Source organism: Myotis myotis, unplaced genomic scaffold, assembly GCF_014108235.1.
Source record: "Myotis myotis isolate mMyoMyo1 unplaced genomic scaffold, mMyoMyo1.p scaffold_m19_p_2, whole genome shotgun sequence".
Lineage (NCBI taxonomy): Eukaryota > Metazoa > Chordata > Mammalia > Chiroptera > Vespertilionidae > Myotis > Myotis myotis.
The window spans coordinates 7,722,253-7,734,315 of record NW_023416324.1 but is presented as its reverse complement, the minus strand read 5'-3'; the positions used below and the strand labels follow the sequence as shown (position 1 = coordinate 7,734,315).

The window sequence follows — 12,063 nt, the reverse complement described above, 5'->3', positions numbered from 1 at the left end:
GGAGGACTGCCCTAGCCTATTTGGCTCAGTGGGTAGAGCGTCGGCCTGCAGACTAAAGGGTCCTGGGTTTGATTCTGGTCAAGGGTACATGCTCATGTTGTGGGCTCAATCCCCAGTAGAGGCATGCAGGAGGCAGCCGATCAATGATTCTCTCTCACCATTGATGTTTCTATCTCTCCCTCTCCTTTCCTCTTTGAAATCAATAAAAATATATTGAAAGAAAGAAAGGAAGGAAGAAAGGAAGGAAGGAAGGAAGGAAGGAAGGAAGGAAGGAAGAAAGAAAGAAAGAAAGAAAGAAAGAAAGAAAGAAAGAAAGAGGGAGGACCACAGTCACAAGGCTTCAAACAGAAACCTAATGTTAGAGAAGCATTTTGTAAAAGGAGAACCATCTTAAAATGGAATGGGCAGGGCCGTTCACACTTCTCCCCTGGCATCTAACACCAGGCCTGGGTGGGGTCACCATGGGGTCAGGTGCACAAGCCTGGGCCGCCTGGTTGGGGGTCTCTGGCCCCTCGCACCCCTCACTAGACAGCCTCCGTTCAGCAAGAGGAGAGGCGCAGAGAAGTAGCTGCTGCCAATGTCAGGACGCAGGCAGGGAAAGAGGAAGCGAGGAGAGGCAGCCCGACGCTGCGCCTTCAGTTTATAAAAAGCGTGTGTAGATATTCTTTTCTTTAGAGCTTTGCCCAAGTGACTTTTTTAAGATTCTTAAAACTCTAAATAGAGTTTTTCCATGAAACCAGAGAGCACAAAACTATTGATTGAAACCAAATGGTCAATATAATTCCCACATTTATCTGACTACCAGGCCTGGTCTAGGAATGAGCCGCCCTAACGGTTCATTTCTGGCAGATCTAAGCGTCTGAAGGAGTGGAAAAATGGGAACGGGGAAAGCCCACGCCCCACACAGCACTGACAGGCTAGATTGGGAGATGGGAGAGCTGCTGCTCATTCACCAGCTGACCGACGGGGAGACCCCCGGCCCAGGAAGGCTGTGCCTGGTCAGACAACCTCGCTCTGGGCGGGACACTGGTTGCCCCGGGCGAGGGAAGGTTGCCACAGCCCAGCAACATTCCCTGAAGGGCGTGACTTTATCAAAATTCATTTCTGTACCCTGCCCAAGGGGAGCAGACTTGGGGCTGAGGAGACGGAGGACAGGGGTCGCTTACTTTTCCTTTCTTACACTTCCGAGATCTCTGGGTGCTTTTTAAAACAGCTGCTCATTCTCTAGTCCTAGGCAGTGCCCCTGCTGGATGCAGTGTCACCTCCTTAGGCAGGCCTTACTGACACCTCATCCACAGCACACTCCCTGGCCAATTACTGATCACGTTCTCCTGCTAAAGACTTGTCGCCGTCTGAAACTATCATTTTTTTTAAATATTTTTTTTTATTGATTTCAGAGAGGATGGGGGGAGAGAGAGAAAAAAATCAATGATGAGAGAGAATCATTGATCGGCTGCCTCCCACATGCCCCGCATGGAGCCTGCAACCTGACATGTGCCCTGACGGGAATAGAACGGTGACCTCCTGGTTGATGCTCAACCACCGAACCACGCCGGCCAGGCTGAAACCATCTTTGTGGAGGTTTGTCTACTCATTTCTCCTTCTCCTGCAATATCCACTCCATGAGGCCAGGATCTTATCTGCCTCGCTCGCTACTACCCTCCCTCCTAGGGCCCAGGACAGTGGGGACAGATGGAAGTGATCATGTTTGAATGTATGTATGTATGTTTGAAAACCTGAATACACGGACATATGATGGGACTGACAAGTGTCCACATTCATTCCACAAGCCTCACAAAAGGTGCTCACACACAGGCACAACAGAGGTTTGGTTAACTGGACCAGTCGCACCAATGTCTCTGAACGGGACCCCTAACCTACCCCCGCGAGGACTTCTCCATGTGAACACACATGTGCACATACAAAGGACGGCCTGCCCACTCCAGCCTGCTGCCTGGAGCTGTAGCGAAGGTTTACTGGGACGCAGACATGATTGGGCTCTCTGAGGCTGCTTTTTTTTTTTTTTCCTACCAGGGGAGACCTGAGTAGTTGCGCCAACGACTGTATGTGCTGAAAATACTTACCATCTGGGCTTTTAAGAAGTTTGACAGACCCTGAGCTTGCAAAAAATAGGAAAGTGTAGTGTTACGACTCTGCCTGCCCAGCTGGTGTGGCTCAGTTGGTTGAGCGTTGTCCTGTGCCCTGAAAAGTCACCAGTTCAATTCCCGGTCAGGGCATGTGCCCGGGTTGTGGGTTTGGTCTCCAGTCAGGGTGCAGAGGGAAGGAAACCGATCAACGTTTCGCTCTCACATTGATGTTTCTCTCTCTCCTCCCCCCCCCCCCCCACTTCCTCTCTCTCTAAACTCATTAAAAACATTTTTTTAAAAAACAGTTTTCCTGGCCCTGGCCAGTGTGGCTCAGTGGATAGAGTGTCGGCCTTCGGACTGAAGGGTCCCGGGTTCGATTCCGGTCAAGGGCATGTACCTTGGTTGAGGGCACATCCTCAGTAGGGAGTGTGCAGGAGGCAGCTGATCGATGTTTCTCTCTCGTCGATGTTTCTAACTCTCTATCCCTCTCCCTTCCTCTCTGTAAAAATATCAATAAAATATATATTTAAAAAAAATAAAGTTTCCCTGAAAACTGCATGAGCGTACGTGCAGAGCTGACACAGACACTCACCGGTAAAGATGGCAGCTGTGTTTTATTCAGGCCCCGTTGTGTGCTAGGCTTCTGCTGAATGCGCTCAGTGTGTTGTCTCCAGTAATTTCGCTCTCATTACAATGCCACGAGTAAGCTGCGACTGCTGAGGCTGGCTGAGGTCCATTTGCCGGGTCAGCATGGTCCGTGACAAACCCAGAATTCAAACCCAGATCCAGGTCTGTGCCCTGACACCTGGTTTGTATCCACTGTGCTGGGCAGCTTCCAGGGAGAGCACTTTCCAGCCCCCCAAGCCGCGCCCTCGGACACCGGTCCGTCTCCTCGCTGTCCTCAGAAGTCCCCCGGACACCCCCACTTCCTTGGGGGTACTTAGGCCGCTCCTTCTATCATGAATGCCAGCTTCCTCTCTTTCTCTGAATTCCACCCATTTGTCAGACTCAGTTAAGTCCTCCTCTGGGGCTTCTACTTCTGTAATGATTTTTGAAATTCTCCCTCCAACCAATGTACAGGCTGTCGGGGCGAGGAGATTGGGTGCGGGGGACAGAGGCTGCCTCTCACAGCCAAAGCCTTCGCTCACATGGCACCTGCATCAGCAGACACGGTCCCCAACACCGCAGCAAACCTGCTTCCGCCCTGGAGGGGATGCTATTCCATTAGCACCACGGGCCGATGCAAAAGGCCTTTGATTCGGATGTTTCTCTTGAACTATGAACAAATCAGCAACCACAAGCTCTCTTATCCGCGCCTGGGATGTTTCTGCTACTCTCTCCCTTTTGAGAACACGTGGAACTTGCTTTCACTGTGACCATTCTCATTGACCTGCGCTCCCTATTAAACTCTTCTCTCTCTTTAATCCCCCGGGAACCCTGCCTCCGAGAACACAGGTTCCCTCGGATCCCGGTGGCTAACAGCTGCCTCACCTCTCTGGTGTCACAGTGTGTGTTCACCATCACAGAATCCAGGTGGGAAGATAGCTGAACTTACCAACAGGCCTGGGGAGAGGGGTGGTATACACTTGGGGGTGAAGCGGCTGGGAGGGGAACCTGGAACCGGAGAGGGGGGCTTCTGGGATGACGGCTATGTTCTGATTCTGGATCTAGGTGCTGCGTGTGTGAATGTTTCCACTCTGTGAGAACTCACCCAGGTATACAGGAGTGTAGGTATATTCTACTTCGATAAAAAGTCTAAACTACCCTCTCCCAACACAGTTATACACAATGAATCCTTAAACTTTTTTTGCAGAAATACACATCTCATTTTTTCTTTTTAAAAATTTTTTAACAACTATATATTTTTATTGATTTCAGAGGAAGAGAGAGGGAGAGAGAGACAGAAACATCAATGATGAAGGAGAATCATTGATCAGCTGCCTCCTGCACGCCCCACACTGGGGATGGAGCCCGTAACCTGGGCATGTGCCCCACCAGGAAGCTAACTGTGGCCTCCTGATCACAGATGGACAACCACGTACGCTGCAGACTGAGCCACAGCAGCGGGGCCACATCTCATTTTCTTTATGCAACAAGGATCCGGAGGCCGTTTCACTAGCGGTGCATGGAAGGAAAAGGTGGAGCCACTCTCACGGGCTGGACAAGTGTAAGTGACACTGGTGTTCCCGGGCAGATCTGCCCCCAAGACCGCAGCCCGCACCGCCTCCTGCTGCAACCGAACCAACCGATTCCTACGAGAAGCAGATCCTCAGGAAACCAAAGGCACCTCATGGTGCAAGAATCATAAAACAGTTCTCTGAGACACAGCACACGAAGGAAGCAGGCGGCAAGTCCAGAGGGTTGTTGTACAACCTTTAGGTGGCGAGGCACTAAGCCGTCTTCAGATCTTATAAAAGTAAGGAATTATTAACTCCATGACAAACAAACAGAAACGACCACTTAGCTACAGACTGAACGTGTGTCCCCCAGGTTCAGAGGCTGAAGTCCTGACCCCCAATGGGGTGGGATGAGGAGTTGGGCCTTTGGGAGGTGCTAGGTCGAGGGTGGCAGCCTTACCAAAGAAACCCCGGAGAGTCCTCACACCCCTTCCCCCTGTGAGGACACGGAGAGAGCAGTGGTCTTCGCCCGGAGGAGGGGAACTGTGACCTGTGACCAATAAGTGCATGTTGTTTTATAGCCACCCAAACAGACGAAGACAACTTACCCACTGAGACCGGGTCAAGCATCGTGCCAAACACTCTACATACATCCTCTCCTTAACTCTCCAAAACGACCCTGATTTTATCCCTGCTTTACAGGGGGACAAACCGAGGTGTGGCGAGGCGGCGGAACCTACCCAAGATTACAGGGTTATTAACGGGCAGGGCAGGGGTTCAACCCAGGCAGCTAGACTCCAGAATCCATGCCCGATGCCAGGATGCCAGTCAGTCAGGCCCTCCCTGGCGACGCACCCAGGGATGGGTTTCTGGGTTTCTCGTGTGCGACTTGCATCGTCTGGCGTTCATTACGGCTCAATAAAACGTGCCTGTCCCAGCCCATACAATGATAAGAACTTTGACAACTCCTTCACAATTCACTGATTTACGGAGGTGTCTCTGCCTTCAAAAATATCCATGTTTACACTGATGACAACGTGTCCCTGTCCGCCGCCTTGATACCTGGAAACCCAAAGACGCAAGGCCTGGCCTACCTGAGGCCGTAACCAGCCCAGATCAGATCAGTAAAGTCAGCAATCTTTCCCTTCCATTGCGAAAGGCGTATTGCGTTTTAACAGAGTCTTGGCTCATTCTGCATTCCTTGGGTAGGCAAAACCTACACCCCAATCGCCTTAGCAAAGCTGGGGGTGGGGGGGGGGGAATGAGAGAAATAAAACTTTGGTTGGATGCCTGCAATGGAACTTTTAGTTGTGCTTTTTAGAGGGATATGTTAGTAAGAGCATTTCCAATCTTTTTAAGCCACGCGGACCTTTACGAAAGGTAAAATTGCTTGCCTATGGTACTACTTTCGAGGCATTTAAATGGGGAAAAGCTATTTAAATATAACGGTTGACTCAATTAACTTCCTTCATTTGGTGTGTTGGAGTGGTCAAATCCTCGGACGACCCCTCCACCCCAAGTCACCCCACCCGCACCCTCCAGTTTCCGAGACTGAGACGGGTGATGGAGGAATTCAAGCCGAAGAACAAAATCCAGCGACATCCTGAAATGCTCGTCGCGTCTAGCCTGGTTTTACCGACCCGCATTCTACCTTCTAGACGGGACCCTTTCTTTCCCAGGAGCGGACTCCCGCCGACAGCCGCGCCCGCGATAGGGAATGCGGTCTTTCCGCCTGGAAATGGGCCCACGGTCTCAGGGGCTGGGAGCCCCACGCAGCGCGCGTCCGCGGTGTCGCTGGGTCCTGGGGGTCCGCCAACAAATGCACCCCAGGGCGCAGGCTCCGAGAAGCCCCTCCGAACTGCCGGTGATCGGGCGGCTTCCCGGGACCGGAGGCGATGCCCCGGAGCCGTGCGAGGCGGGGGGAGGCCGGGGGCAGGGACGCGGCGATGCCGCGCGGGGTCCCCCAGGGCTTCGCCGCGGCTCGAGGGGGGCAGGGGGCCCGGGGCGGCGGGGGCAGCGCGGAGGATGCTGAGCTCGACTCCGTCCTTTAAAAATAGCCCGAGGCCGCGCTCACGTGAGCGCCCCGCGCCCCGCGGCGGCCGGACGGGCGGGCGGCGGGCAGGGCGGGGGCCGACGGGGCGAGCGGGGGACCGGCCGGGAGCGGCCCGGGCGGGCGGGGCGGCCGGGCGCCGGGCCGCGCTCACCTTCTTCACCGACAGCGAGATGTTCTCCAGGATCCGGTCCTTCACCTCCCGCGGCTCCATGGCGCCGCCGCCCCGCCGCCGCCGCTTCCCGCGCCGCGGGCCCGGGGCCGCCGCCAACCGCTGCGGCCGGCCGTGCGGGGGCTCCGTCGTGCCGGCCGCGGGCCCGGCGCCCGCCCGGCCTCGCCTCCCGGCCCCTCGCTCCCGGCCCGGGCTCCGAGCGCCGGCGGGAAGGAGGCCGCGGGCGGCGGCGGAACTGATGTCAGCGGGGCGGCGCCTGGGGGCGGGCGCGTCCGGGCCGGGGACCCGGGGACCGGAGGCTCCCGTCAGCGCGCAGACCGGGGACCCGACACCCCGACACCCCGACACCCCACTCAGTCCGCTGACCCGGAGACTCCCATCAGCGCCCAGACCCGGGGACCCCGACACCCCACTCAGTCCGCCGACCCCGGGGACCCGACACCCCGACACCGCGACACCCCACTCAGTCCGCTGACCCCGGAGACTCCCATCAGCGCCCAGACCCGGGGACCCCGACACCGCGACACCCCACTCAGTCCTCTGACCCGGAGACTCCCATCAGCGCCCAGACCCAGGGACCCCGACACCCCACTCAGTCCGCCGACCCCGGGGACCCGACACCCCACTCAGTCCGCTGACCCCGACACCCCGACACCCCACTCAGTCCTCTGACCCGGGGACCCGGAGACTCCCATCAGCTCAGAGACCCTGGGGACCCCGGAGACACTCACATTATCCGTCCCGCCAGCTGAAGACTCAGCCCGCAGACCCCCCCAACACTCTCCCCTTCCTTTTCTTATAATTTTTTTTTTACATTTTTATTTATTGATTAATTGATTTTAGAGAAAGACAGACATCTATTTGTTGTTCCACTTATTTATGCATTCATTGGTTGTTTGTTTTTTTTAATCCTCAGCCAAGGATATTTTTCCCACTGATTTTCAGAAGAGTGGAAGGGAGGGAGGGAGACATCAGTCCCACAGGGAGAGACACATCAAGGGGGGCCTCCTGCAGGCGCCCCCAACTGGGGGACTGGGGCAGGGACCCACCTGCAGCCCAGGTACCTGCCCTTGACTGGGAATTGAACCCTTCCGAGCGCAGGCTGGTGCTCTAACCACTGAACTCGCTGGCCAGGGCCACAGAGACGGCTGCCATGCTGGGACCCCAGCCCCCCTCCAGTGCACAGGCCTAGGCCCCAGGCACTGAGGAGCCTAGAGACCCCAGCACCCCGACCTTGACCTGCCCACAGCCCCCAGCCCCCTGGCCCTCACTGGCCACCCTGGCCCTGCAGTCCTCAGTTCCTTACCCTCACGCTCAGTCCTACACTTTCAGGCCATGTCAGGTCCTTGGTGCCCCTCCTCACCCCAAACACCCTCTACTCCACCTGCAGCCCCAGCGCCCTTCCTCCTCTCACCATCCCACTGCTTCAGGGTCACACTCCCTGTGGGCGCCAACTCCCTCAGCCTGAAACCCACAGCACTGCTACCCCTCCCCCACCGCTCCCCTCCCCCTCAGACACCGCTCTCCTACCTGGCTCACTTCACTCCTTTGGTCCCAAATAAATATATTCCTTTAGTCTCTCCTTTTTATTCTTTTTACAAATGTCAATATATACTTATTTTTCACTTCCAAAAAATTTAGATATAGCTGACATAACATTAGTTTCAGGTATGCAACACGATTCAAGACATGTATATATTGCAAAATGATCACTCCCCTTTTTATGCTTAAGACACCCCATTTCTCAACTTCAGCTCCCCAGTTTTTCCTCTTCTCTGCTGAGGTTACCCCTCCCGCCGCCTCCCACACTTAGTCACCCTGGCACCTACCTGAAACACTGATCCTACAGCTTGTTCTAGTCATGGGTGGGGAGCCTTTTTCCTGCCAAGGCCCATTTGGATATTTATAACATAATGATTTCTCTGGCCTTATACAGCCCCGGTCCTTGCTGCCCCTCCCCACCTCCAAAACACCCTACTCCCCTCAGACATTCCCCATCCCTGTCCTAGATGGGCCTCACCCCATACACTCCCAAGACCCCCCACCCCTCAGTTTCTCCAGGGGACACCCAAGATGGCAGTAGTTGTTTTGTTTTGTTTTGATGTGACTGAATAGGGGACGAGTGTGTGTCAGGAAAAGGAAAGAGAACTAACTACTTGAGAAACTGGGCTCGCCGCATTCTGTCACCACCTCACGACCCAGGGCGAGAGCTGCTCATGGGAACGATGATGGCGATGATGACGTGTTGGATGCTGACTTGTACCACACACTGAACCAAGTGCCTACATTTGTCTCATGGGTCCCCCCAGCATTCCTGTACAGATGACATGGGCGGATGGGCTAATTTGCCTAAAACCAGACAGCAAATGGTGGAGCCCAGAAACCATTTGTATCCTTTTCTGACCTAAAGATCCCTTTTCATTTCTTCATGTTATTCTAGGAGGTGACCCCTTTGGCCTAACCAGTGGTCGGCAAACTCATTAGTCAACAGAGCCAAATACCAACAGTACAACGACTGAAATTTCTTTTGAGAGCCAAATTTTTTAAACAAACTATATAGGTAGGTACATTGTTATGAACTTAATTAGGGTACTCCTAAGGCTTAGGAAGAGCCACACTCAAGGGGCCAAAGAGCCGCAGTTTGCCGACCACGGGCCTAACCCTTTAGGGAAGGAAGTAAGATCTCTGAACCCAGGGCATTTTCTCATTAGTTTAAAAAAATAAAGAGATGGCCTCCGTGGAGGTGGGCAGGGGCAGAATGACAGGTGGGGATGGAGGCTGCAGCTACTGAACGGGTGGAGCAGAGGCGGACAGCAGAGGACACATCACTTTGAATAAGGAAAGAAACAGTCGGGTGTCTGAAGTGTTTGTGGCGAGGAGGAGGAAAGCCGGCTCGAATGGCCAGTCTCATAGCTGTGGTGCACTCCCTTCCTACTCCACCCGCGTTAGGGTGCGTACAGGCCCCAACCTGTTGGGTGCAACCCTAGCTCATGAGAAGCCATTTAACCCAGAGTGGAACCAACTGGCTTTGTCATTCCACTGTGAAGCAGCAAGCCCTCTTTGGGCAGCACCTTCTGCCGGGCGCCACCTTCCTGCCATGTTGCGTGGGCACTTGACAGCTTCCACAGGTGCGTGTTTTCATCACTTGGCTGTTCCCCTGTGCTGTGAGGTGATGGCATTTCTGCCCTATTGCTTTCGTCGTCGCACACTGGGTAAGGTTACAATCAACTTTTTACAACCTGCAGGAGCAGCATCCGGTCTCAGGGCCTATCAAATCCCTAAGGTTTGCATGGGTATGAGAGTGGGTGGGAGAAGAAAGTCTTAATCTCACAAGGCTTTTTTGCAGGAAAGGGGAGAGGGGGGCCCCGTGTGGGTGTCCATGTGCAGGTAAAGGTCCCATGCCTGGAACTTGAATGTGGAATCCATCCTTGCCTGTCAAACACAAGGCAATTCAAACGCAAACAAACACCCACAACCAGGACGCCTATCAATCCTGTTATGGGGAGTCATTTACACTCACAATTGAAGCCCAGTCATTTATTGCACAACCCTTGGCGGATCACATGTGAAGGGCACGAGACTCTGAGGCATCGGAATCAAAAGCTTCGACTGACTCATGCGAGGGCCTCGAGCAAATCACTGTCTTCGTTTCCAAATCAGTGACACAGGAACAATGATTTCGTTGTTGTTGTTCCTCTTCTCCCCTTCCTCCTCCTCCTTCTTCATTTAATTTTGTCCTCACCTAAGTCTCCGACTGCTGAACTACATCCGATGAAGGAAGAAGTTGGGGAGAAAGGCAAGATCCTAGAGAGACCATAGCCCTGGCCCACGTCTCCTTTACACTTCTTCCTGAAGCTGTGCTATGCCTCAGAGAGGAACCAGAAAGTAATTCTGGCACCTTCATCCTCACATCCTGAAACGGTCACTGGACAGGACTGTCAAAAAAGGTGCAGGATGGTTTAAAGGACTAATTCCTCTCTTTCCCCCCCCAACTCAAGGCAAATATATTTGTTCCCAAAGGAGGGAATAAATATAGGGTGTCCCCCAAAAATGTATACACACTGTAAGAGCTGAAAGCTCAGTTTTGAAAATGAAATGTATTTTTTAAAAATATTTTTTTATTGATTTCAGAGAGGAAGGGAGAGAGATTAGAAACATCAATGACAGAGTCATTGATTGGCTGCCTCCTGCATGCCCCCCCACTGGGGATCAAGCCTGCAACCCAGGCATGTGCCCTTGACCAGAATCGAACCCGGGACCCTTCAGTGCACAGGCTGATGTTCTATCCACTGAGCCAAACCAGCTAGGGCTGAAATGTATTTTCATAAACACTGCCTTTATAATTATTCAAATGTGTGTATACATTTTTGGGGGACACCCTATATTTACTCTCCAACAGGCTTGTGAAGCTGATTCCCATCTGAGAGAGGGAGGTAGGAGGGGCTGGTTGTACATAACAGCAGTGGTTCTGCAAGTGCAATCTACAGCTCTAGGACTGAGTAAACCAAAACAAGGCAGCTTTAATCTAGGTGATTTTATTTAAAAAATATTTTTTATTGGTTTCAGAGAGGAAGGGAGAGGGAAAGGGAGAGGGAAAAAGAGATAGAAACATCAATGATGAGAGAGAATCACTGATCAGCTGCTTCCTACAGGTCTCACACTGGGGATCGAGCCTGCAACCTGAGCATGTGCCCTGACCTGGAATCAAACCCGGACCTCCTGGTTCATAGGTCGACGCTCAACCACTGAGCCTCACAGGCCTGACTCTAGGTGATTTTATTTTAAAATGTTGAACAGCCGAAACCGGTTTGGCTCAGTGGATAGAGCGTCGGCCTGTGGACTGAAGGGTCCCAGGTTCGATTCCGGTCAAAGGTATGTACCTCGGTTGCGGGCATATCCCCAGTAGGAGATGTGCAGGAGGCAGCTGATCGATGTTTCTCTTATCGATGTTTCTAACTCTCTATCTCCCTCCCTTCCTCTCTATAAAAAATCAATAAAATATATTTAAAAAAAAAATAAAAAGTTGAACATCAGTCCCTTCCTCAGTACTGTCCAGTCAGCAAGATGGGGTTGGTGAAAATGGGGATATCACCCAACCTCCTGGCTTAAAAGCCTCCAACAGCTTCCTGTCATAGCATCTGGACTGACATCCATACTCTTTTCTCTGGCCTCCAAGGCCATAGCTGATTTGATCCAGCCTTCCTCCCTGACGCATGTCCGCTGGTGTGTGCCAGTCCCCACCAACCTTCTGTTTCTCAAACATGCCAGTGTGTACACATCTGAGGGCCTTTGCTGGCATAGTCTTCACAGCATGGCAGAGGGCCTCTAGCTGTTCACCCAAATCTGCTCTCTCCACAATGATGGCATTGTAGTCAGGCAGTGCTGGACTACATTTCCCAGCCTCCTTAGCAGTAGGCAAGACTCTACTACCAAGTTCTCCCCAGCACAGCATGAACAGAAATCATGTGATCCACTTCTAGACTGGGCTTCTCCATGCTGTTTCTTCTTCTAGCTACCAGGTAGGATGAAGCAAAGAGGATGTCGGACTTACAAGATGTAAAGAGCCTGGTTCCCTGAATCACTACGTGGAGGAGAGCTGCCCATCAATCAGGAACACTTGCCTTGGACTGTCATATA

General features: G+C 53.1%; 1 protein-coding gene across 6 annotated transcripts in view; it reads right to left on the bottom strand.

Annotated features, from left to right (window-relative positions):
- PLEKHM2 (pleckstrin homology and RUN domain containing M2) overlaps nt 1-6,619 on the bottom strand; it is a 35,477-nt gene extending 28,858 nt beyond the window's left edge. For 4 of the 6 annotated variants that reach the window (XM_036348185.1, XM_036348186.1, XM_036348187.1 and 1 more), the window contains exon 1: nt 6,409-6,564. Coding sequence is in view for 2 of the 6 variants with exons in the window: in XM_036348184.1 (XP_036204077.1) it covers nt 6,409-6,468 (60 nt within the window). In the remaining 4 variants the exon portion in view is untranslated. Of the gene's footprint in view, nt 1-6,408 lie in introns of all 6 variants that reach the window. The other 2 variants (XM_036348184.1, XM_036348189.1) reach the window with 2 other exon arrangements.
- Nucleotides 6,620-12,063: the final 5,444 nt, after the last annotated feature.